Source organism: Balaenoptera borealis (assembly GCF_965194805.1).
Source record: "Balaenoptera borealis genome assembly, chromosome: 12".
NCBI lineage: Eukaryota > Metazoa > Chordata > Mammalia > Artiodactyla > Balaenopteridae > Balaenoptera > Balaenoptera borealis.
Window position 1 is genome coordinate 68565239 of NC_138869.1, and position 20144 is coordinate 68585382.

The window sequence follows — 20144 nt, forward strand, 5'->3', positions numbered from 1 at the left end:
GGGCCGGGACCCAGGAGCCCGGGTCTCCAGCTCCGCTGTCCTCGGGCCCCCCGGACTCGGGGATCCTGGAACCCAAGTCGCCCCGCCGTGAACTGGTATAAAGATTTAAGTCTCCAGCCCCCGGGGAAGGGCAGGAGCCAAATTTGACATTCCTCTCCCCCAACACAACCACTAGGCTAAAACTCCCGCGGGAAGCGTTTTAGGCGGGGACGGACACAGTTACTCCAGCCCGCGGGGCTCCACTCCCAGCCCCACCCACGCGTGTAGCGCGCCCAAATCCACTCCGGCTTTTCCTGAGAGCCCTGGGTTCCCGCCCCCTCGGAAGGGGGCGGAGCAGGAAACCGCCACGTCCGGTTAGGGACTCGGCGCTCGGGGGTTTCCGACGCCAAGGCCTGGATCTCGGCTCACGTACGGTCACCCCGCGAGGGCCGGCTGCTTGAGGGCGTCCTGTCCGCCATTAGTGGCGCCCGACCCCAATCAGTTCCGAAGGGGGATTGGGTGCAGCCGAGGCATTTGAGAGGCGGGGTCGTTGGAAGGAACCACACGTGATTGGAAGTGTCCTTGCGCTTGGAAAGGGGATCCCTGGGGAAGAACTGAGGCACCCGTTGGAAGCACTGAACAAGTTTATTCCCATACGATTAGACCCGCTCCCCGCGTCGGTCTGGCCAACCGTCCTGACCTTCGGAGGTCCCTAAGCCGAGCCGCTGCTTCCATCCTCCAATAGTTATTTGATCCAACACCTGCATTTGAATTCTTAGGACGCAAAAAGACTAACTTCTTATGTTGAGCGCCCTCCAGCGGGCGCCAGGGCCTGTGCCAGCGCGGGGGATACACCAGGGTACGGACAGGCTCGTCCTCGCCTTCGAGGAGCCGACAGTCCGGGCAGGGAGACAGGCATTTAACAACGACTCGCACAATCACTTAAATACAACCGTGGTGAACCGCACAAGAGGGACACGCGGCCATCTGAGGGAATGACAAGGCTGACCTGGTCTGGAGCCCAGGAAGGGCGAGGGTGGACCAGGCAGAAGAAACAGCGCTCTGGGACCCAGGGAGGGTGGGAGGCTATTAAGAAAAAGGATCAGCCGTAGGTGTGACCAGCATTGAGAAGAGGGCCGGAGAGAGCACGAGGCGGGCTTGAAGAGGTAAGCAGTGGCTGGAGCGCAGGGATACACAAGCCAGGACAAGAAGAATGGATTTTGCCTCTAGAGCACCCGTTTCTGTCCCAGAGGTCCCTGAGACTATTTCAGGGGGTATGCGAAGTTTAGGCTATTTTCATAACAATCCCAAACTGTTATTTGCCTTTTCATTCTCATTCTCTAAAAAACGTTACAGTGTTTTCCTGAAGCTACATGATGTGTATTGACATCGTCCCCACAGCTAATGGAACGTGTGCTTGTGTCTTCCTGTGTATTAAATTGTTCTCAGTTTTAAGTTCTAGTACAATAAATATCTATAGTTTATAACCCACATAAGCAAAAGCTCTATAGGGTCCTTGATAATTTGTAAGAGGTCCTGAGAACAAAAGTTTTGAGAAGTGCTGCTCTAGAGCCCTAAGAAGGTGAATGTCTTGTGTCTTTTCAGAAAGCAGCTGCTCACTGGAGAGAGACTGGAGGGAGCAGGAACCAAGGGTATACAATTCGGGGGAGTTACTACAGTGGCTCAGACCAGAGATGATGGTGGCTGCCCCAGGATGGTGGTGAGTTGGCCTCACTGTGTTTTCTGGAAGAGAAGTAAAAAGGAGGTGAGGAATTCGGGGCAGGGTGAAGTGCTCATGGTCAATCCAGAGACAAATGAACATCATGGGCACAGAGGATGGCAGATCAAAGAGGCTAACATTTTCCATGTGTTTTAAGCCTGGCACTGTGCCAAGTGCTTTTGCTCCTGCATCTTCCAGAGGAGATGCCCTTTCTCCTTTAATCATTCCAAGAGCCCTCTGAGGCTCTGCTGGCCGGTAGGGTAGCCACCACCCACTTGTGTCTGTTGAGTATTTGAAATGTGGCTAGTCCAAATTCAGGTGTGCTGCCAGTTTAAAATAAACTCCTGTTTTTGAGGACTTAGAATGGAAAAAACACTATAATTTCTTAGACTGATTACATGTTGCCACGATAACATTTTGGATATATTAGATATCTCTTTACCTTTTTAATGCAGTCCCTAGATTATGTATTTAAATTTACATATGTGGTTTGCATTATATTTCTATTGGACAGCGCTGCCTAAGCAGTTTTTTCCCCCTACACCCAAGGAAACTGAGGTGTAGCATGTTTGAGATGGCAGGATTTAATGCAGGTCTGTGTGAATTACAAGTCTGGATTCTGCCCACCAAGCCAGCAGCCTCCCTCCTGGGTGAGGAGTTGGGCAGAGGGGATAAAATGAGAAGGGAAAAATAAAGGAAGGTAGAGTGTTGTTACCTTTTCCGTTGAATCCCTGGAAGTTGCCAGGTAGGCAGCTGTGGAGAGAAATTTAGAAGGGATGGGATGGGGCAGTAGAAGGGCAGAGGGATGGGTGTCAGGCTTCTTCTGAGAGGAGGAAGAGAATGTCTGCCAGTCAAGGGTCCCAGTCTGGGTGGGGCTTACACTCACCGGCCCAGCCCAGCACGTTGATGAGCCCAAGGAGGAGAAAGGCAGACAGGAAGAGGCCTACGCCATCCTCCAGAGAGGGCCCAGAGAGACCTGGCAGGCAGAAGGGGCAAGAATGAGTTTGAAATTCCCAGGAACCCCTCCCCACCCCCCTCCCCATTTCTCCATATTCCAGGCTCTTACCAGCTACCTGCAGGGTGACCTTGGCGCTGCGCCCCGAGGCGGGCAGGCTGGGGTGGTGGACACGACAGGCATAGCGTGCCCCGTGCTGCCCAGTGGTGACCGGGGGTGGCTGCAGGTGTGCAGAGAGGCTCACAGAGCCATCTGAGTGATGGCTCAGGGCCGAGAGCCACCTCTGCCCCTCGGCCTTCTGAAAGCGGCCCTCTGGGCCATCCCAGAGCTCCCACTCCACCTCCAGGCCCTCGGAAGGGTAGAAGTGGGACACGAGGCAGAGCAGCTCCGGGGGTGCCTCCCTGGGGGCAGCCCATATAAGAGGTGCTGGTGTCAGGGCCACCTTGGGGGGCTCTGGGGAGAGAGTAAGAAAGCAGCATGGGGAAATCAATCAACATTGTCCTCTCTCAGAGGCCCTCAGTGTGCCCTCTGGCTTCCCCAATACTGAGGGGTTTGGGTTTTTTCCTCCCAGGATGGGGAACCCGCCATCTCCCCATTGGTGTTTCACAGGAATCTCCATGCCAAAGCCCCCATTCTCAGGGACCCCTACTCCCTCAGACTTGGGAACCTTCATCCCAAAGCCGCTCAGATTCCCAGGGACCCTCTACCCATTGCCCCCCTGACTCTCAGGGACCCCCAAGCTGTCTCCCTCTACTCACCCAGCACCCTTTTCTCCACCATCCTTCCCCCATCATGGTGTCCCCATAATCCCAGTGATCACCCTCTACCCACAGGGACCCCTGTCCCCTCACTCACTCTGTACAGCAAGCTCCAGGGTGGTCTGCCCTTGCAGGTATGGCAGGTGTACAGTAGCCAGATAGGTGCCCTCCTGGAAGGGCTGCACTGCAGGCAGCCAGAAGGTCCCATTTCCGGTCCATGGCCCCAAGGGCTCATCATCATCCCAAGCAGCAAATGCCACCGCCCCCTCTCGGGCAACTGGCATTTGCCCACTCAGCCCAGGAGTCGCAGCCAGCATCAGGTGCCCCTTACCCAGGTGCTGGCGTCGCCATTCCAGCCCAAAGGGAGGGGGACCTGGGGCCAGAGAGGTAGCAGCCTTGGGGGTGGGGGGCGTGTAGGCAAAGCTCAAGTCCAGCAGGGCATCTTGTCCCATTCGGATGCGAGGGGTGGGGGTGTGAGTGAGGACAGTCAGCACAGCTGGGGAAGATGGGGAGAGGAAGGTGGGGAGCGAGAGAGGAAGAAAGAGAAAAAAATAGAGAAATGGAGTTACGGCGGGGGGGACTCGACTCTAATTTACCCACCCCTCTGAGGACACCTCCCTTCTGACACTCACCATCTCCCAGCCCTCCCTGCAAATCCCCTTTGCCCTGGGACTGGGTGGGACCCAGTGTGACTCAGAGTGAGCAGAGAGGTCTCAAGGTGAATAGAGGCAGTGAGTGGGTACAGCCCTTGAAGGCTGCTCGGAACACACAGCCCGTGCTGCACCAGCTCTGGGGTCAGCGGAATCTGAGTGTGCTCTGACACAACCTGAATCAGCCCACCAGTCTCCACGCCCACCTTTGAAGAGCCAGGCCTTTCTTGGTTTGCTGGTGAAGAAGTGATGACTAATGACTGTCAACCCTATGGTGCTATGCAGAGTATTTACTGACTCTTGAAGGTTCTGGCTCTAGACTAAACCTGAACACAGACATCTATGCTCTACTGAGGCAGTATATGCTGGTTGAGCGCCTGGAGCCTGGCTGCCCTGGTTAATCCCAACTTTGCAGTTATTAATATGGCCTTGGAACAGTTACTTTACTCTTCAGTTTCCGAATCTCCTAAATAGGGATAATAATGATGATAGTACCTATCCCATGGGGTTGTAGTGAAGGTTAAATCATTTAACACCTGCTACTCAGATGTATGCAGTTCCTGATTCTGGATAACAAAGACACCTATATATGAAAGCTGCTTAGAACAGTGCCTGGAACACAGTATGACTACAAAAGTGTTTGCTGTGATTACAGCCAACCATCTGCCAGACAAACGTAACGTGCCCAACTCAATAGCATCTCTAGAACATTTCCCCACTCGGCTCCAATGCCCATCTTCCCTGCCTTGACCAGTGATCACCACCAGCCCCCAGGCACTAAAGGCAAGCATTTGGAGTCCCTAAGACTCCTTCTTCTAATTAATTCATTCAACTAATATTTACTGAGCACCTAGGATGTTCACGGTTGACGAGAGTAGTAAACAAGACAGGCAGCCCCTGCCCTCAAATTGTGTAGGAGACAGATTGCCAAATATAATGTGCTATATGCTATCCCCACCAGGCCCTAATTCTGTCTCCCAAATAGATCTTACATGTTTCCTACTCAAGTTCTTATCAGTATACATTTGGACAATTACAACAGCCTCCTCTCAGGTCTCCCTATCCTCTATCAGTATCTCTCTCCCTTTCATTTCATCCTCCACACTAAAACCAAATAGCGTGGCTACAAGTCTGATCTGGGCACTTGCCTGTTTAAAAATCCCAGCTACCTAGGAAGCCAGCAACTAAAGGCACATGCTGGAGCTAGATGGCCCGGGTTCAATTCCTAGCCATGCTTCTTACAAGTTGTGTGTTCCTGGGCAAATTACCTAACTGCTCTGTGTCTCATATTTCTTCATCTGTGACATGGGAATAACATCAGTACCTAGTTCTTATGGTTGTTGAGAAGAATAAATAAGATTATGCCTATAAAGTGCTTAGAACAGGAGCTGGCATATAGAAAATGCTTAGCTGTTAACTATTTTCATTACTGTCATCATCATCATGATGGACTTGCTGGGTATCTTGGGAAAAGGACTTAATCTCTATTTTCCCCATTAGTCCAATGATCTAATCCTTGCTTACCTTTTGCAGGAATCAAGTAAAATAACAGGTTTTTGGGAAAAGGGCACACACACACACATACATACAAAACTTCTGATGGTCCACTATCATTTATAAACTCCAGCTTTCAGGGTACTTGGTAATCCAGCCCCCAACCCATCTTTCCAGACTCCTCTTGCACCCTAAGAACCAGCCACATAGAATCCCTTTCTTGTGACCAGTAGAAACTCTAGTCACTGGGCTTTGCTTTGGTTCCTTCAGTTTCCAATGTCCCTCCCCCATTTTCTCCAACATCTAACTACTTCATGTCCTTCAGATCTGTTCCACTGCCAGAAATGTCTGGGTCTTCCAGGTAGAAGTAATTTTTTTCTCTTGTGGTTATTTTTATGTAATTTTTTTTTTTTTGGCCATGCCACGGGGCTTACGGGATCTTAGCTCCCCAACCAGGGATTGAACCCCAGGCCCTCGACAGTGAAAGCGCAGAGTCCTAACCACTAGACTGCCAGGGAATTCCCTATTTTTGTGTAATTTTTAATCCTAGCTTCTAAGGCCTACAAGGTTAAACTTCTCTGAACTTCATGGGATTGCTTTTGTTCAATAAAGTAAAAAAAAGTAAGCAATTTCATTTAGTTTATTAAAATCCAAAAATACAGTTTTGAATTGTAAGAATCAATCCGTAGGATTAATAAACAAAACCTAAAGGTTTTACAGTTCAACCTTAAGCTAACAGTGCTCTTTAATATGGGTTTATGAAGCAATTGTAGACCTGCATCCCACAACCTGGACTCTGTAAAAATACAAATGTAAGCACAACAGGGCCAGAACCTGTTGGTAAGGAAATTTCTACCTGTTTTGCAGCTTGTACTATACAGGCGTATGCTTTTCTGTTAAAAAGTGAATGGTAAAAACTATTATAAAGTATTACTGAAAAAATTTAAACCCAAATCTAATCAAGCCTCTAGCTCTACCTACCAATTTATAGGAAATATGGAGGGAAAAGGAACAAGGGAAATGACAGGATGAGGAAACAATTGGCCAAATATAGAATGTGGGAACCTCTACAGAACAAATGACAAATCAATAGCATTTAAAGGGGTGGGGCAATTACAAATAAAAGAGACTTAAGAGACAAAACTGGGACCTCCCTGGTGGCGCAGTGGTTAAGAATCTGCCTGTCAATTCAGGGGACAGGGGTTCGACCCCTGGTCCGGGAAGATCCCACATGCCGCGGAGCAACTAAGCCCGTGCACCACAACTACTGAGCCTGTGCTCTAGAGCCCACGAGCCACAACTACTGATCCCGTGTGCCACAACTACTGAAGCCCGCGCGCCTAGAGCCCGTGCTCCACAAGAGAAGCCACCGCAACGAGAAGCCCGCGCACCGCAATGAAGAGTAGCCCCTGCTCGCCGCAACTAGAGAAAGCCCGCATGCAGCAACGAAGACCCAAGGCAGCCAAAAATAAATAAATTAATTTAAAATAAAAGAGAGACAAAACTGTTATAGACTGAATGTCTGTGATTCTCCCTCCCCCAACCCCTCCAATTCAAATGTTGAAGCCTTAACCCACAATGTGACTGTATTTGGAGATAGGGACTATGAGGAGGTGATAAAAGTTAATGAGGTCATAAAGGTAGGCCCTAACCTGATAGAGCTGGTGCCCTTATAAGAAGAGGAAGAAACACCACAGCTCTCTCTCTCCCCTCCATGTGGGGACACAGCCAGAAGGCAGCCATCTGTAACCACAAGGGGAGAGTTCTCACCAGACAACAGCCCTGCTAGCACCTTGATCTTGGACTTGATCTTGGACTTCTAGCCTCCAGAACTGTGAGAAAATAAATTCCTGTTGTTTAAGCCCTCTGGTTTATGATATTTTGTTATGGCAGCCCAAGCATCTGCAACCACCAAATAGAATATATAGACCTCTTTTTGATCCTGATTCAAGCAAATAGACTGTAAAATAACATCATTGAGACAATCGGGAAAAATTTAATATGAGCCAGGAATTAAATGATACTAAGGAATTATTGTTTGTTTTGTTAGGTATGATAATGCTCTTGTCGGGGGGGGGTGGTTGTTAAAGTCCTTATATGATAGAGATGCTTACTGAAGTACTTATGAGTAAAATAGTACGATGGGATATACTTAAAAACACTTCCAGGGGCTTCCCTGGTGGCGCAGTGGTTGAGAATCTGCCTGCCAATGCAGGAGACACGGGTTCGAGCCCTGGTCTGGGAGGATCCCACATGCCGCGGAGCAACTGGGCCCGTGAGCCACAATTACTGAGCCTGCGCGTCTGGAGCGTGTGCTCCGCAACAAGAGAGGCCGCGATAGTGAGAGGCCCGCGCACCGCGATGAGGAGTGGCCCCCGCTTGCCACAACTAGAGAAAGCCCTCGCACAGAAACAAAGACCCAGCACAGCCAAAAATAAATAAATAAATAAATTAATTAATTAAAAAAAAAAAAAGAAAATGGCTGATGTTTAAAAAAAACAAAAAAAAAACAAAAAAAAACCACTTCCAAAAAAGAACAGAAGTTTGGGGGAGGATAGGTAAAACAATTTGGTAAAATGTAATAACTATACAAGTAGATAATGGGTGTATAGGGGGTTCATTTTACTGTTCTCTACTTTAGTGTGTCATTGAAACTTTCTATAACAATTTTAAAAGAATGATGAGAATTAAATACTATACACACAAGTATGTTACGAAAGTATATTTCTCAACAAACATTTTAGAGTATTTGACAACTAATTTGGTAAGAAATAAAGTATAAATGCATACTAGCAAAATTACTGATGATCTGTGACCCTGGAAAGAGTTCATTTTTAATTTTACATTGAAACAACAACTTTCATATTCTTAAATCCCTAATCAAGTAGGAATGCTTGAAAAGGAGGACTGAGCACAGCAACTAGTTTTCACCCCTGGTGGTGGGTGAGATGCAATAATTTTCTCTCCTGGGCACACGCCCATGGCTCCCTATCTGCACTTCTGTTACGGTCCAAGTCACTTTCTACTCTACAATTACCCATGACAAATCTGATGGGAACCTTCCTGAGAGTAGACTCTACATCCGATCACCTTTGTGACCCTTAAAAGTACCCAAGGCCACCCCAGAGGTTCTGATTTAATTCATCTGGAGTAAAACTCGGATTTCAGTATAACCTCCAAAAGGATTCTTATTTGCAGCCTGGACTGAGAACTACTGGGCCCTAATTTATTCTTGGTGATAATAAATATTTATTTAATCAGTGAATAAATTAACAAAGTGTCTCTCTTGATTGTTACAACAATGGGAAGGCAGATGGGAAATAACCATTCACATCTTACAGTTGGAAAAGCAGATTCAGAGAGAAAAGGACATTCTCACCCCACCTTGTGAAGCCAACAGCCTGGGAAATATTCCTGCCCACTAGAGACAGCTACTGTCCCCACAAGGAGCAGTTTGCCTCTGCCCCTGCCCACGGCGAGGTCTGGGGACTAAAAATGGAGGTGTAGGCAGATGTGAGGGTTGCAGGGTGGGTGCTGAGCCCTGTGGGTGATTCTCTCTCAGTGATGAGGGTGGCAGGGAGAAGATACTGGGGAAGGGAGGGTGTAGGGCTCGGCTGGGGTTGACCAGCCGGTCAGGCTGTATTGTTTCCATAAAATCGCACAAGACTGAAGGAAGCCGAGGACTCTGTTAATGTCCTACCCACCCTCCCGAGAAGAGCTCCGAGAAATCCCAAATCCCGGTCAGATCTTCCCCATTCTTGCTTTATCGGCCCACTCGCTCCCTGCGCCCCAGCCCAGCAAGGTGCCCGACCCCTGGGCCTCAAACAGCGTAACACAATGCAGTAAGTGGTCCTTGCAGCGGGAACCATTAGATCTCCTGCCGCTTCCCTTCCACGCACTCAAGCCCACCATTCGGTGACCACAGAGTCAGGGCATCATCACGCGCTATAGGGAAGGGTCTGTCAGGGGAGGTCGACGCACTTGAGCTCAAGAGCCTGTGCTTTGCTGATTGCCGCAGTGCCGGATGTGGGCGCGGGTGGGGCGCGAAGGCTGTTTTTTTAAACTGGGTGAACCGCAAATGTGGGGGAGCCTAGCAAGATCTAGGAGGAAAGGTGCAAAAGTTCCTGCTTCTGAGACCCTCCCAACTCCGTCGCCTAGCGAGTTTCTTAAGGTCGGTGTCAGGAACCCCCGCCTGTCTCCAAAGCCCCGCCCCAAACCGCACTTTTGTTTAAACTAGGCTGGGACTAGAAAAAGGGGTAGAGACAGCTTAACTTTAGCTGAACTGCCTCGATTTATAAATAAAGAAACTGAGACCCGACTAGGTAAATGACTCGCTCAAGTCCACATAGCGAGTTAACGGCTGATCTGGACCCTTAGAATCTACCCGTTTATCTCTACTTCCCCTCGGTAGCTACCTGTTGCCATGGTGATGAGAGCAGGCTCCGGCTGAGGCTCGGACTGTGGTCGAAGGAGGCTGGAGAGGCTGAGGACCGGGCTGGACATGCTGACCATGAGCCAAGTCCCATCCAGGGCCCGCGGGCAGCTCTGCTCCGGGGTCAAGCCGCTGACCCAGTTCGCCGAGGCAGGGAGCGGGACGTAGTGGCTCATTTCGCAGCGTGGCGCGGGGGCGTCCCGCGGGTATCGCCTGAAGGCGGCCAGGAGGGTGCCCGCGGGGTCTGTGAGCGCAGAGAGAGAAGTTGCTGCCGTGGAATCTCCGCCAGGAAAGGGGCGGGGAGGGCAGCGTCCAGGGAATTTTAAAGGTACAGACTACCCGGTAGCGAGAGATTTAAAAGTGATCCAGTTTCATTTTACAGAGGGGGAAACTGAGGCCCGAGGTCACTGTGAGACCTAAAGAGCAGGGGGTTTCAGTGGAGGCGACAGAGTTGGGAGCGATTCCGGCATGACTCACCATGCACTTTGAGGTAGCGCCCTGGGTCGAGGTCCGGCCGGGGAGGTGGGCTCTCCGGGCCCTGGCGCAGCAGCAGTGCAGCAGGTTTCTTGGACAACCGGCCGCCGCCCTCATCCTCCACGAACCAGCACTCTATCACTGCGGGTCCCGCCAAGACGGCGGTCGCCGAGACTGGGGGGGAGGGGCGCGAGTGAGGGGACGGCCCCAACGTCAGGTGACCCGACCTCCCCCACCTCACCCCCAGACGTGGTGGCAGTCACCTCCCACCGCTTCCCTGGGCTAAGAGTCGCGGGGTTCGCTCACCCAGAGCCACAGCGAGGAGCAGGGACAGGGGCTTCATGGCGCCGCGATCTTCTCAGCTCCGAAGCCGCCTCTTCCCCCTTTCACTTTCACTTTCCTCCAAAGGCCGGCAGGAGGGGCGGAGGAAATCTCCGCTCCGGTTAGGGGAAGGCTCGGGGTAGGCAGGTGCTTCCTCCACGGGCTGGGCAGGGATCCCGTAACATCCTCTCCAGTTCTGATCTGGGGAACTCAGCCCCGCCCAGCCGTCCTGAACCACCCAGCACCACAGAGTCCGGGAGCCTTCCCACACCAGAGGCACCCCCTCCTGTCCACCCCAACCCCGAATCCACTTCCCTGAGAACCCTTACTCCACCTTCCCCGACCTGGGCCAGGTCCCCAGCAAACACATAGGGGTTGTCGGGAAGCCAAATGAAATGACCAATAAATATTTTAATCACCGTTTAAAAAAAAATAAGATTTAAAATAAAACCCTTGTACTCCCTACGACTTACTCCCTCCTTGTCTCCACTCCCCCACTCCCCAATGAGAATGGAGTTGGGGGACCCCCAAGGTGGAGGAGGAGGGATTAGGGTAGAAATAAGGGGCACATCCTTTTGGGGGGCAGGGTATGTTCTAGGACAAGGGTGGGGCTCAAAGGCCTGGTCCCCACAACTACGCAAACACAGACTTCAGGTACAGACTACAACCACCTGACCCTTGACCCAGCGACTCCAGGATGCTCAACAAGCCCCCTCTCCCTCCCCCCCACCACTTGCGCCCTACTCGGGAGCTGGGGCTTCAGAATACCCCTCTGAAGGGAAGGAAGGGCTGAGTTCCGGTGATACTTTAGGGAGGAGGGGCTGAGGAGTAGAAAGGGGTGGCCCATGGTGCGAGGAGGTTCCCTCTCCGGAATATATACAAGTCCATAGAGATAGGAAGACGGTAAGTGTGTTGGGAGATCACCTAGGGGCCACAGCGCCCCTGGCTAGTGATCCCTAATCCCTCTTCCCGGAAAGCTACCCCCAGTAGCTCGCCTCTTCAGTTTGCTCCTCCGCCCCCACTGAAGCCCATCTCCACCTTGTGGACGCTGGGCGGGGACCAGACCCGTCGACTGGACGGGGGCGTAGCCCCACTCGCCTCGTCGCCGCTGCCCCCGCCGCCGGGGGACTCTCTCTTGGGCTGCAAGGCTGGCCCGGTAGTCCCCCCGGGTCCGGGTCCGGCCCCGCCCCCGCCGCCTAGGCGGTGCCGGCGCTCACAATGTCCCCGGTGGCGCATGAAACTGTCTCGCCACATGAACTTCTTGGCGCAGACGCCGCACTCGTAGGGCTTGAGGCCTGTGTGTGTCTTCATGTGCTCTGTCAGGTGATGCTTCATCTTGAACTTTTTGTTGCACACGGGGCAATCAAAGGGCCGCAGGTTGAGGTGCATGTTCACATGGCGATCTCGCATGCTTTTGTGGGAGAAGGCCTTTCCGCAGTGGCACAGAAAGATCTTATTTCCATCTCCAGTGCCTGTCCCTCCAGGAGTCCCACCGGTGCCACCCGGCATGCCCAGGGCCCCTGCCGATGTGCTCCCCAGGGTCACTGCCCCATGTTCAGCTTGGTTCCCTGGTGGCTGGCCTGGAGCCTGTGAGGAGGAGGAGGAGGATGAAGAGGATGGGAAGACTAGGATCTGGTTGCCCTGCATGTCCAGTGGAAGCAGGGGCCTCGAAGGGTGGGAGGGAGCATAGGAGGAAGGGGTTGGTCCCCCTGAGTCATCAAGCCCTGCCCCAGGACCCCCACCTTCATAGGGGCCAAAGTCATTGGAGGACTCACAGAAATTGACCTGCTCCTCTCCCTTGTCTGGAGGCTCAGACAGGGTCCGGACGTCACTTATGCTAAGGGTAGCCTCAGGTCCTCCCCCTGCTGGCACCCCGGAGCCACCCCCCAGCTCTTCATCTTCATCATCCTCACAGGTCAACACCAAGTCTTCCTCCTCCTCATCCTCTTCCAGGTCTGGGTCTTGGGGAACCAGGGGCGCTGGTGCTGGGCAGTTTCCACCCCGTTTCACATATACCCAGTGTTTCTGCGGCACAATGCTGGGGGGTGCATAGGTGGGCCGGCGGAGCCCAGCCCCAGGGACCACTGCACCCCTCCCATCCCCACCGTCATCACACAGCTCATCTGCCTCCAGCAGCAGCTTCCCAGAGGTAGCCCCCCCACTGCCAACCACAGGGGCGGGGAATACAGGGCCACCTCCTCGACGCTCCCCACTGCCCACTGCAGAAGCTGCAAAAGCCTCCTGGGAGGAAGATGAGAAATCAGTGGACTCCCGAGGGCTGAAATAGTTGCTGCTGCTGGGGGACTGATTCTCACTGGCCCGGCTGGAGGCATGGAAGCGTACGGAGCCCACAGTGGCAGGGGCCACGGTGCCCCCACTCCCTGAGGGAACCCCAGCACCAGGGACAGTGACCGATGTGGCTGCAGCAGTGGTGATGGTGGTGGTGGTGGCTGAGGCCCGGCCCTCTCGGAGGAGTTCAGTGCACTTATCCACGATGTGCCACATTTGGAGCACAGATCCCACTGTGAGGAAGTTGACAATGTCAGCAGCGGCCATGCTGAGGCGGCCAGTATAAGCTGAAGCCAAGACAGTCTCGAAGGCGCCTGGGTCCATGACGCTGGGCAGCGAGATGGAGGTCATGCCCTTGAGTAGGACCTGGTCGTGGAAGTAAGGGGAAGAGGCAGCCAGGACAGCACGATGAGCCCTGAACTCCCGTCCCTGCACTCGGATGGACACATCACAGAGCTGGCCCTGCAGCCGCTGCTGATTGAGAGACTCCAAGAGGGCACTGGTCACCTCGGGGAAGGACACGTGCACCACTGCCGCTGCAGGCAGGGGCAGTGGTGGTGGGGCCAGCGATAGAGGCAGGGGGAGTGCTGCCCCGCTGGGAGACAGAGGAGATGGCTCCATGGTGTGGAGGGAAGGGGTACCCCCCCAGCCACAGGAACAAGGGAAGGAGGAGGGCGGCCGGGGGGGTCTCTGGAAAGAAAGAGAGAAGAATGATAACATCCCATAATGACACAGCCCTTTACAGTTTAAAAACATGTTCACACATTATCTGAGTAACTCCCCACAGCGACACTATAAGGTAGGTATTCCTTTCAACCCCGTTTGACAGATGAGGAAACTGAGGCTCAGAAAGATTAAGAGATTATCCAAGGTTACACCATTAAGTGGCAGCACCCACAAACGCAGCTGTCCTAACTCCAAATCCAGTGCTCTTTCCTTGGACGTTACAGAAATAAGGTGCTGTTGGGGAGTGGGGTGCCTCCCCTCAGAAATTCCCATTTGCCTGAGAGCCTGACTTTCCAAAATTTACCTTTCTGGGGTTTTGTACCCTTTTCTTGGGAGGGGGGGGCAGGTTGGCTCTGGTGTTGAAAACCACCCCTCTCCCCACTTCCCTTTAGGCCATGCCCCCCGGCTCTCTCACTGGCCACGCCCTTGCCCCCCAGTTATCCCTAACCCCGCCCATTTCGGCCCCGCCCACCTCAAGACCCGCCCATAGCGTTGGGCTCCGCCCCTTATCTACCCCCGCCCACATCGGACCCGCCCCCTTCTGCTCCGCCCCAAGCGCTACTTCGACCTCCTCTCCCACCCGGAAGGCGCCCCCCAACCCCGCGCGTCCCCGCTTACCGGGCCGCGCGCCCCCGGGCCCCCCCGCCCCTCACTCGGCGGCCAGAGCCGCAGCCTGGGCCCCTCCCGCCGCCATCTTGCGCCGACTCCCTCCGCCCTCCGCCTCCGCTCCGCCTCCCGCCCCTCAGGCTTTAAAGGCACAGGCGGGAACCCCGCCCGACCCGCTGGGCAATACTCGGCCGACTCGGCCACTTCCCCTTTAAAGAACAGCTGCTTCCTTCCACCTTAAAGATACCAGGTCTCTTCCGCCGCTGAGGACGGAGGACTCGGTTCGGCCGAAGCTCTCATTCCCCTTTAATTCGGTAAGCCTGCCTCTTCCCATTGGCGATGGGTCTAGGCCGTCGCTGCCTGGGCTCCGCCCCTGAGCTGTGGCCATTAGCGGGTTTGCGGGATCTAATCGCCCCGGTCTCCCAGCTTCAGACAGTCCCCCTGAAACCCCGCCCCCTACCTCCGGGCCTGGATTGGCTAAATAACCTTGAGTCGGCCCGTGATTGGCCTTTTTACTGCTACCGCTCGAAGTGAGAAAGTAAAGCGCGTTCAGGAGGCTGAAGTACATTTTTTCAGCGCCTGGCAGAGGGCAAGGAGAAGGCCTGAGGGCGAGAAAAACTCCGCGAGAGGCGTGCTGAAGGCAGCTGGAAAGGACAGATCCAGGGCTATCCCGGGGGCACGGCTAACCCTGAGCCAGAGAACAGCTCGTGCCAATCACCAGCCGGTGAGAGCGGGACAAGGAAAAGACAGGGATACAATAAGAAAAGAACTTTATTGTTTATTAATGTTTCTGTGTAAAACTTAAGCTTTTTTTTTTTTCTTAAAAGAAACCACCAAAAGGCGATTAGCTCAGTCCATCCCTTCCTCAGTCGTCTGCTTCCCACCGTCCTGCAAATACTATCCCAAAACATTTTGGAGGCAGGGAGGAGGGGGAGGCAGTTAATCAGAGTCTGAGAGCACGATGATCTCCTCTGGATCGCACTGTGTGGCCACACTCATCTGCAGGGGAGTGAGAGACAGAGAGTCAGAGAGGTCTGGAACACAGCGGATGAGAGGCCAAGGGAAGGACTTATCAGAGATCAAACACTGGGGTGGGAAAAGAGAGAGAGGAGGTGATGAGTGTAGCAGACAGAGAACCCCAAACTGAACAATGAAAGAGAATGAAGTCAGGAAACACAGCCTCCCCCTTACCTTAAAAGTACCAGGCCTGGAGGGTTGTGATTGTGGGGTGTGGGACAACCGGGCTGGAAATGGGCTACAGAGGGAGCTGGTCACCAGGCCGTGGCTAGGAGAATCCACCCTCGTGGAGGAATCGGCAACTGGAGCCATGGAAGCCAAGGGGGAAGGCGGGCTGGGCAGGGTATGTGTCTTCTTCTCATTCTTTTCATGCACTGCCCTTTGCCTTTCCACATAGCTAGAGACACAAACATATGTGGGTGGAAGGGTATGTGGAGCCTGAGGCTGGAGGGGGAGCATCCAGTTTCTCCCCGCAGACTCCGTTCCACAGTATTCCTCTCAGAAAGCCCCCGCAGTCCCTCCTTGGCTTCCCTCTTTCTCCTCCTTATTGCTGTTACCTCTTTCCTAATGGCCCAGCTTCTGTTTGCTTCTCCTTCCGAGATTTCTTGTGGGGAGGACTGGAATCTCCCCAGGTGTGAGGAGAGACGCCTCCGTTGAAGGAAGTGGAGGTGACCATGGCTGCTCCATTCTCCAAGACAGTGGTGAAGGGATCTTCTGATTGCTTCCTGGAAGAGGAAACGTCCCTCTCCTCAGGGGAAGGAGTAGTATCCAGGGGCAAAGCTTCAATCTCTAGCTCAAAGAGCTGAGACATAGGGCTCTCTTCCTCCAGGGGCAACTCCTCGAGGTGCTCTCCACTGCCTTCAGCAACTACGCTGGAGGGGGCTGGGGGCTCTTCTGCCAGTGAAGATGGTGACACTGTGAGTCCTTTGTTTTGCTGCTCCCCCGACGACCCGCTGATCCCTTTGCGAGATTCCAGGTTCTTTTCAGTGGAGATCTGTAGTGGGGACATGGGGCTCTTATCTCCATCCTTCCCTGGAAAAGAAGAAAAGAGGGGAGGGGTAGCAAAAGAACTAGGGGAAAGAAAACTGCTGAGAGGATACTAGGAGTAAGAGGAGGAAGGGAAGGATCTCAAACAGGGGGCTCATGCCCAACAGAGTAGAGGGAACCGACGAGAAGACTATTTCCTTGACGTACCTGCTTCCTCCTCCTCCTCCTCCTCTTCATCGTCCCCCTGACCTTCCTGCATCTGTTCCAGACCCTCCTCTTCTTCGGAATCTGTGGCCTCCTCTTCTTCCTCCTCCTCATCTTCCTCTTCCTCCTCTTCATCCTCCTCCTCATCACTTTCCTCATCTTCATCATCAGTCTCAGCCTTGGAGGTGGTAGGGCACTCCTGGGATGCCATCCCACTAGGGCCCTGCAGGGGACAAAGGAGTTTCTCTAAGGAATCCCTTGCCCCAGAGGGGCTGCTTCTTGCGTTCCTTCTGCACACGCCATGATCAGTCACCACGTACTCCCTCCTGGCCAGTGCAGTGGAAGGACAAGGTCTTTCTGAAGGGTGTATTCCCTTCCATACCTCACCGGAATCCAAGGAGGCTTTCGAGGGGTCTGCAGAGTGGGAAGAGGTGGCTTGGGGGAGCCGGGCTCTTCTCTTCTGTCTCTCGCCCTCCTCGCTCTTGTCTTGCATCATTGCGTACTTGGAGATGACCTCATCCAGCCGGTTCATAGCCAAGCTCCGGTTCTCCCGCAGGCGCCGAGCCAGGGCAGGATCTGACAGTGCGGGATCAATGCCTATGTGGGAAGATGTAAAGTCAGTGTACTCACCCAGAACCCTAGAAGAAGGGACTAGAGAGACGCCCCCTCCACCACACACCTGATGAATGAGGGTTACCAAGGAGCATCTCACTAATGCCTACCTGGCCTATAGTCATCTGTGAGGTGACAGCCAAAGTTGTAGATGAGATCAAGGTGGCGACGCTCCTGTAACCTGATGCCCACATCTCGGAAGGCATCCTGAGCCATGAGCTGGAGCTGCTGTCGGGGGAGGCCAAGGCTGTGCCGAGCAGCTGCCTTCTCTACGGCCCGCAGTACGTCTCCATAGTCAGGGAAGGTATCAGGCCCTGGCTTGTTGATGAGCCGCTCAATGCGCCTGTTGACCTCTGGGTAGCGGGTACCACGGTAGGGGATGCGCTGCTCTATGACCCGGCCTGTCAGTGAAGAGCAGTCTTTCAGCTCACACAGCCGCCCAAAGAGGCGGATCAGCTTACGCTTCAACCTCGCCTCCTGCAGGTAAGTGGAGTCTGGGTCATCCAATTCTGAGAGATCCAACTCCTTTTCCTGCAGCCGCCGGATCTCTGCCACGTAGAGTGCCAGCAGCTGCTCCAAGCGCTGGATCTGCCGCCGGGAACCATGGGTCCTTGGGGCCTCAGAGGCAGTGGTCTCAGCACTTGTCGGGTCCGAGGAGGGGTCTGCAGGAGGGTTATTCCCAGAGGGCTCACTAGAGGTGGTGGCAGCAGGGGCCAGGTTCAGCTTCTTCTTGGCTGAGTGGGCCTTGAGAACAGTGCAGAGCTCATTAATGTAGACATAGAGCTTAGCTGGCCGGCTCTGGGCCCGAGAGAGGACCCGAGAGAGGATGTTGCAGAACTCCGCCGAGGCCAAAAACAGAGAGTGGGCCCGCTGCTGCCGGTTATAGAGGAACGGGACCACCTCAGGGTGGTCCGCCGTCTGCGTCTTACACAGTTCAAGGAACTGGAAGGTTCAGGAGAAAAAGGGAGGGGGAAAGAGACAAGGGATGGGATTGAGAGAAAGAAGGCGAGGTGGGGTTAGTGGGGAAGAAAGGACAGGAGAGCCAGTCAGCCATCCCCCTCCCTGGGGTACAAGAATCTTCTCCCCTAAAGCTCACCTCTTCAAACAGCTTCTCATTCTCCAACTTGTAGCATTTCTTGCCGCCCGAACTACTGCTTCCTCCAGCCCCGTGGGGCTGGGAGGAGCCAGGGGCTTCTGCCCTGGGTGAAGCCGGATTGGGGGGTGGGTGGGAGGGCCCTGGCAGAGCAGCTGCTTCATCTTCGTCATCATCATCCAGCACGATGATGCTGTTAGCGGTGGCCATGGGGGATCAAATCCCCCGGAGGGAGGAAGTGTTGGGGATTTCGTAATTCCTGCTGGAAGGGGATGGGGCCTCAGACAGAGCCCCTCCAGCATAGCCCCATCCCTTCACCTCACACATTTTCCAGTCTTCTTGGGTTTCAAAACACCCAGCCATGCCCAACAGTGTCCTCACTGCCTATCTTCAGCAACCATTAGTACCATGTTTTCTGGGCCCTTTACTTTGGGAGCCCCAAACCATCTGAAAACCTTAAGTCCCACCCCCAGCTCCACCCCTCACGTCGATATCCGGTCTTTCAGTTGCATTTCCCCACTATTTCTCATAGTTGGCAAGTTGATTCTTCCTCTCAACCCCTGGACGACCTCTCACATTGCACTCCAGATTTCCTTGACATCCCCTCGAACAGATACCACACCCCCGCTGGCACCACCTCAGGTGTTTTCCCCTTTCGCTCTCACACACATCAAATCCACACCCTCACTCCAACCTGAAGGGTCACCCCAACTCTGAGACTCTCTTAGGCGAAGGAGGTTCCCTCCCAACAATCCATTTCCCTTTCTCCTACTTAAATTATCTCCATATTCCACCCTCTGATGGCTCTCCTCAAACCGGGGCGTTAGGTTGGAGATATTTCACCTCAAGTCCCCTCCCTCTCACCCCACCCTAATTTTCCCCATTCTCTTTCTGGGACCTGTAACCGATCGTGAGCCCCACACTGGGCTCTCCTGATTCCACTCAGATTCCAGCCCTGAGTCCGGTCCTTCCCCTAGATGAGCTTCCCGCCAAGTCCCCCTCCCCCAGTTCAGCCCCCGGCCGCCCCACTCCCCTTCAGGGATAGGAAGGAAGGTACCACAGCTTGCCCCTCAGACTCAGCGCCCGGAACCCCCCAGTACCTCTCCCTCGACATTCCCGCCCCCGCCTTCGCTCCCCGCACCGTCCGGCCCCCACCTCAGAAAAGGTCTCTCGAGAAGACCCTCGCCGCTGATCTCAGAACCTCGCATGGTTCCCTCCGTCTTCCTTCCCCCTCCCACCGCAGGCCCTACTCCGGACCGGAAGCCGCGGAGTTTCCGCCTACAGGCACCTGGGAGCGGCCATATTGTCGTACGGAATCCAGCCCCCCCACCCCGTGGCCGGAAGTGACGGTAGACTCGCCGCGCGAGGGCTTCCAATGCCACCCACATAGTCTGCGGCTCCCTTCCCCCTGACCTGCAGGCGGCAGAATTGTCCCCTCCGGGCGTCCCAAGTACCTGGAGGCCGCCATTTTGCCGTACGGCTCTGGCTACCCCCGGATTGGGGCGCGCCGCCAGTGGAGCTCTTTTCACCCGGTGCTTCTGCGACTCCGCCAATCAGAAACTTCCCACATCCCGGCCCAACCGCCGGCGAGTCGCGTGCCGGGAGGACTGAGCCACCTTTCCAAGTAGGGGAGGGGGGAACGGAACAGGGCAGCTGAGGAATTGGCCCTCCAAGGCTGCACAAGGATGCACGGAAAGGCGGGAATCTCTTAAGAGGGAAATGAAACCTTTTCCATCCACTGGGCTATTGACAAGCCTTCTGGCGCTGCTTTCCTACCTGCCAGGTACCAGTTTCCACGGCTTAATCGACTGCGCCTGTCATTCCTTT

General features: G+C 54.1%; 3 protein-coding genes and 2 long non-coding RNA genes across 8 annotated transcripts; 2 read left to right on the forward strand and 3 right to left on the reverse strand.

Moving 5' to 3' along the window:
• Positions 1 to 605: 605 nt before the first annotated feature.
• On the reverse strand, positions 606 to 11046 carry TAPBP (TAP binding protein). 2 transcript variants are annotated; one of them, XM_082347215.1, is made up of 8 exons: positions 10769 to 11046; positions 10466 to 10636; positions 9972 to 10232; positions 3510 to 3908; positions 2766 to 3107; positions 2586 to 2675; positions 2415 to 2452; positions 606 to 1722 (listed from the first exon to the last, which is right to left on the reverse strand). In XM_082347215.1, the coding sequence occupies exons 1-8, from the start codon at positions 10803 to 10805 to the stop codon at positions 1711 to 1713; spliced, it is 1350 nt and encodes a 449-aa protein (XP_082203341.1). In that variant the 5' UTR covers positions 10806 to 11046; the 3' UTR covers positions 606 to 1710. The 2 variants fall into 2 exon arrangements, with proteins under 2 accessions (XP_082203341.1, XP_082203342.1); XM_082347216.1 differs by lacking the exon at positions 2586 to 2675.
• LOC309608002 lies at positions 1585 to 7723 on the forward strand. Its single transcript, XR_014232604.1, has 2 exons — positions 1585 to 1699; positions 6750 to 7723. It is a non-coding gene; the product is annotated as an uncharacterized lncRNA (long non-coding RNA).
• Positions 11047 to 11174: 128 nt separating the features above from the next.
• ZBTB22 (zinc finger and BTB domain containing 22) lies at positions 11175 to 14759 on the reverse strand. 2 transcript variants are annotated; one of them, XM_082347204.1, is made up of 2 exons: positions 14641 to 14759; positions 11175 to 13762 (listed from the first exon to the last, which is right to left on the reverse strand). In XM_082347204.1, exon 2 carries the CDS (start codon positions 13691 to 13693, stop codon positions 11783 to 11785), a length of 1911 nt encoding a protein of 636 aa, XP_082203330.1. In that variant the 5' UTR covers positions 13694 to 13762; positions 14641 to 14759; the 3' UTR covers positions 11175 to 11782. The 2 variants fall into 2 exon arrangements, with proteins under 2 accessions (XP_082203330.1, XP_082203329.1); XM_082347203.1 differs by lacking the exon at positions 14641 to 14759 and adding an exon at positions 14417 to 14518.
• On the forward strand, positions 14597 to 15189 carry LOC309608008. Its single transcript, XR_014232613.1, has 2 exons — positions 14597 to 14718; positions 14981 to 15189. It is a non-coding gene; the product is annotated as an uncharacterized lncRNA (long non-coding RNA).
• DAXX (death domain associated protein) lies at positions 15158 to 19600 on the reverse strand. Of its 2 annotated transcripts, none has more exons than XM_082347184.1 (8): positions 19473 to 19600; positions 18321 to 18579; positions 17335 to 18166; positions 16995 to 17209; positions 16616 to 16835; positions 15979 to 16453; positions 15596 to 15818; positions 15158 to 15403 (listed from the first exon to the last, which is right to left on the reverse strand). In XM_082347184.1, exons 2-8 carry the CDS (start codon positions 18525 to 18527, stop codon positions 15344 to 15346), a joined length of 2232 nt encoding a protein of 743 aa, XP_082203310.1. In that variant the 5' UTR covers positions 18528 to 18579; positions 19473 to 19600; the 3' UTR covers positions 15158 to 15343. The 2 variants fall into 2 exon arrangements, with proteins under 2 accessions (XP_082203310.1, XP_082203311.1); XM_082347185.1 differs by having other exon boundaries at positions 18321 to 18576; positions 19473 to 19576.
• Between the last annotated feature and the right edge of the window lie 544 nt (positions 19601 to 20144).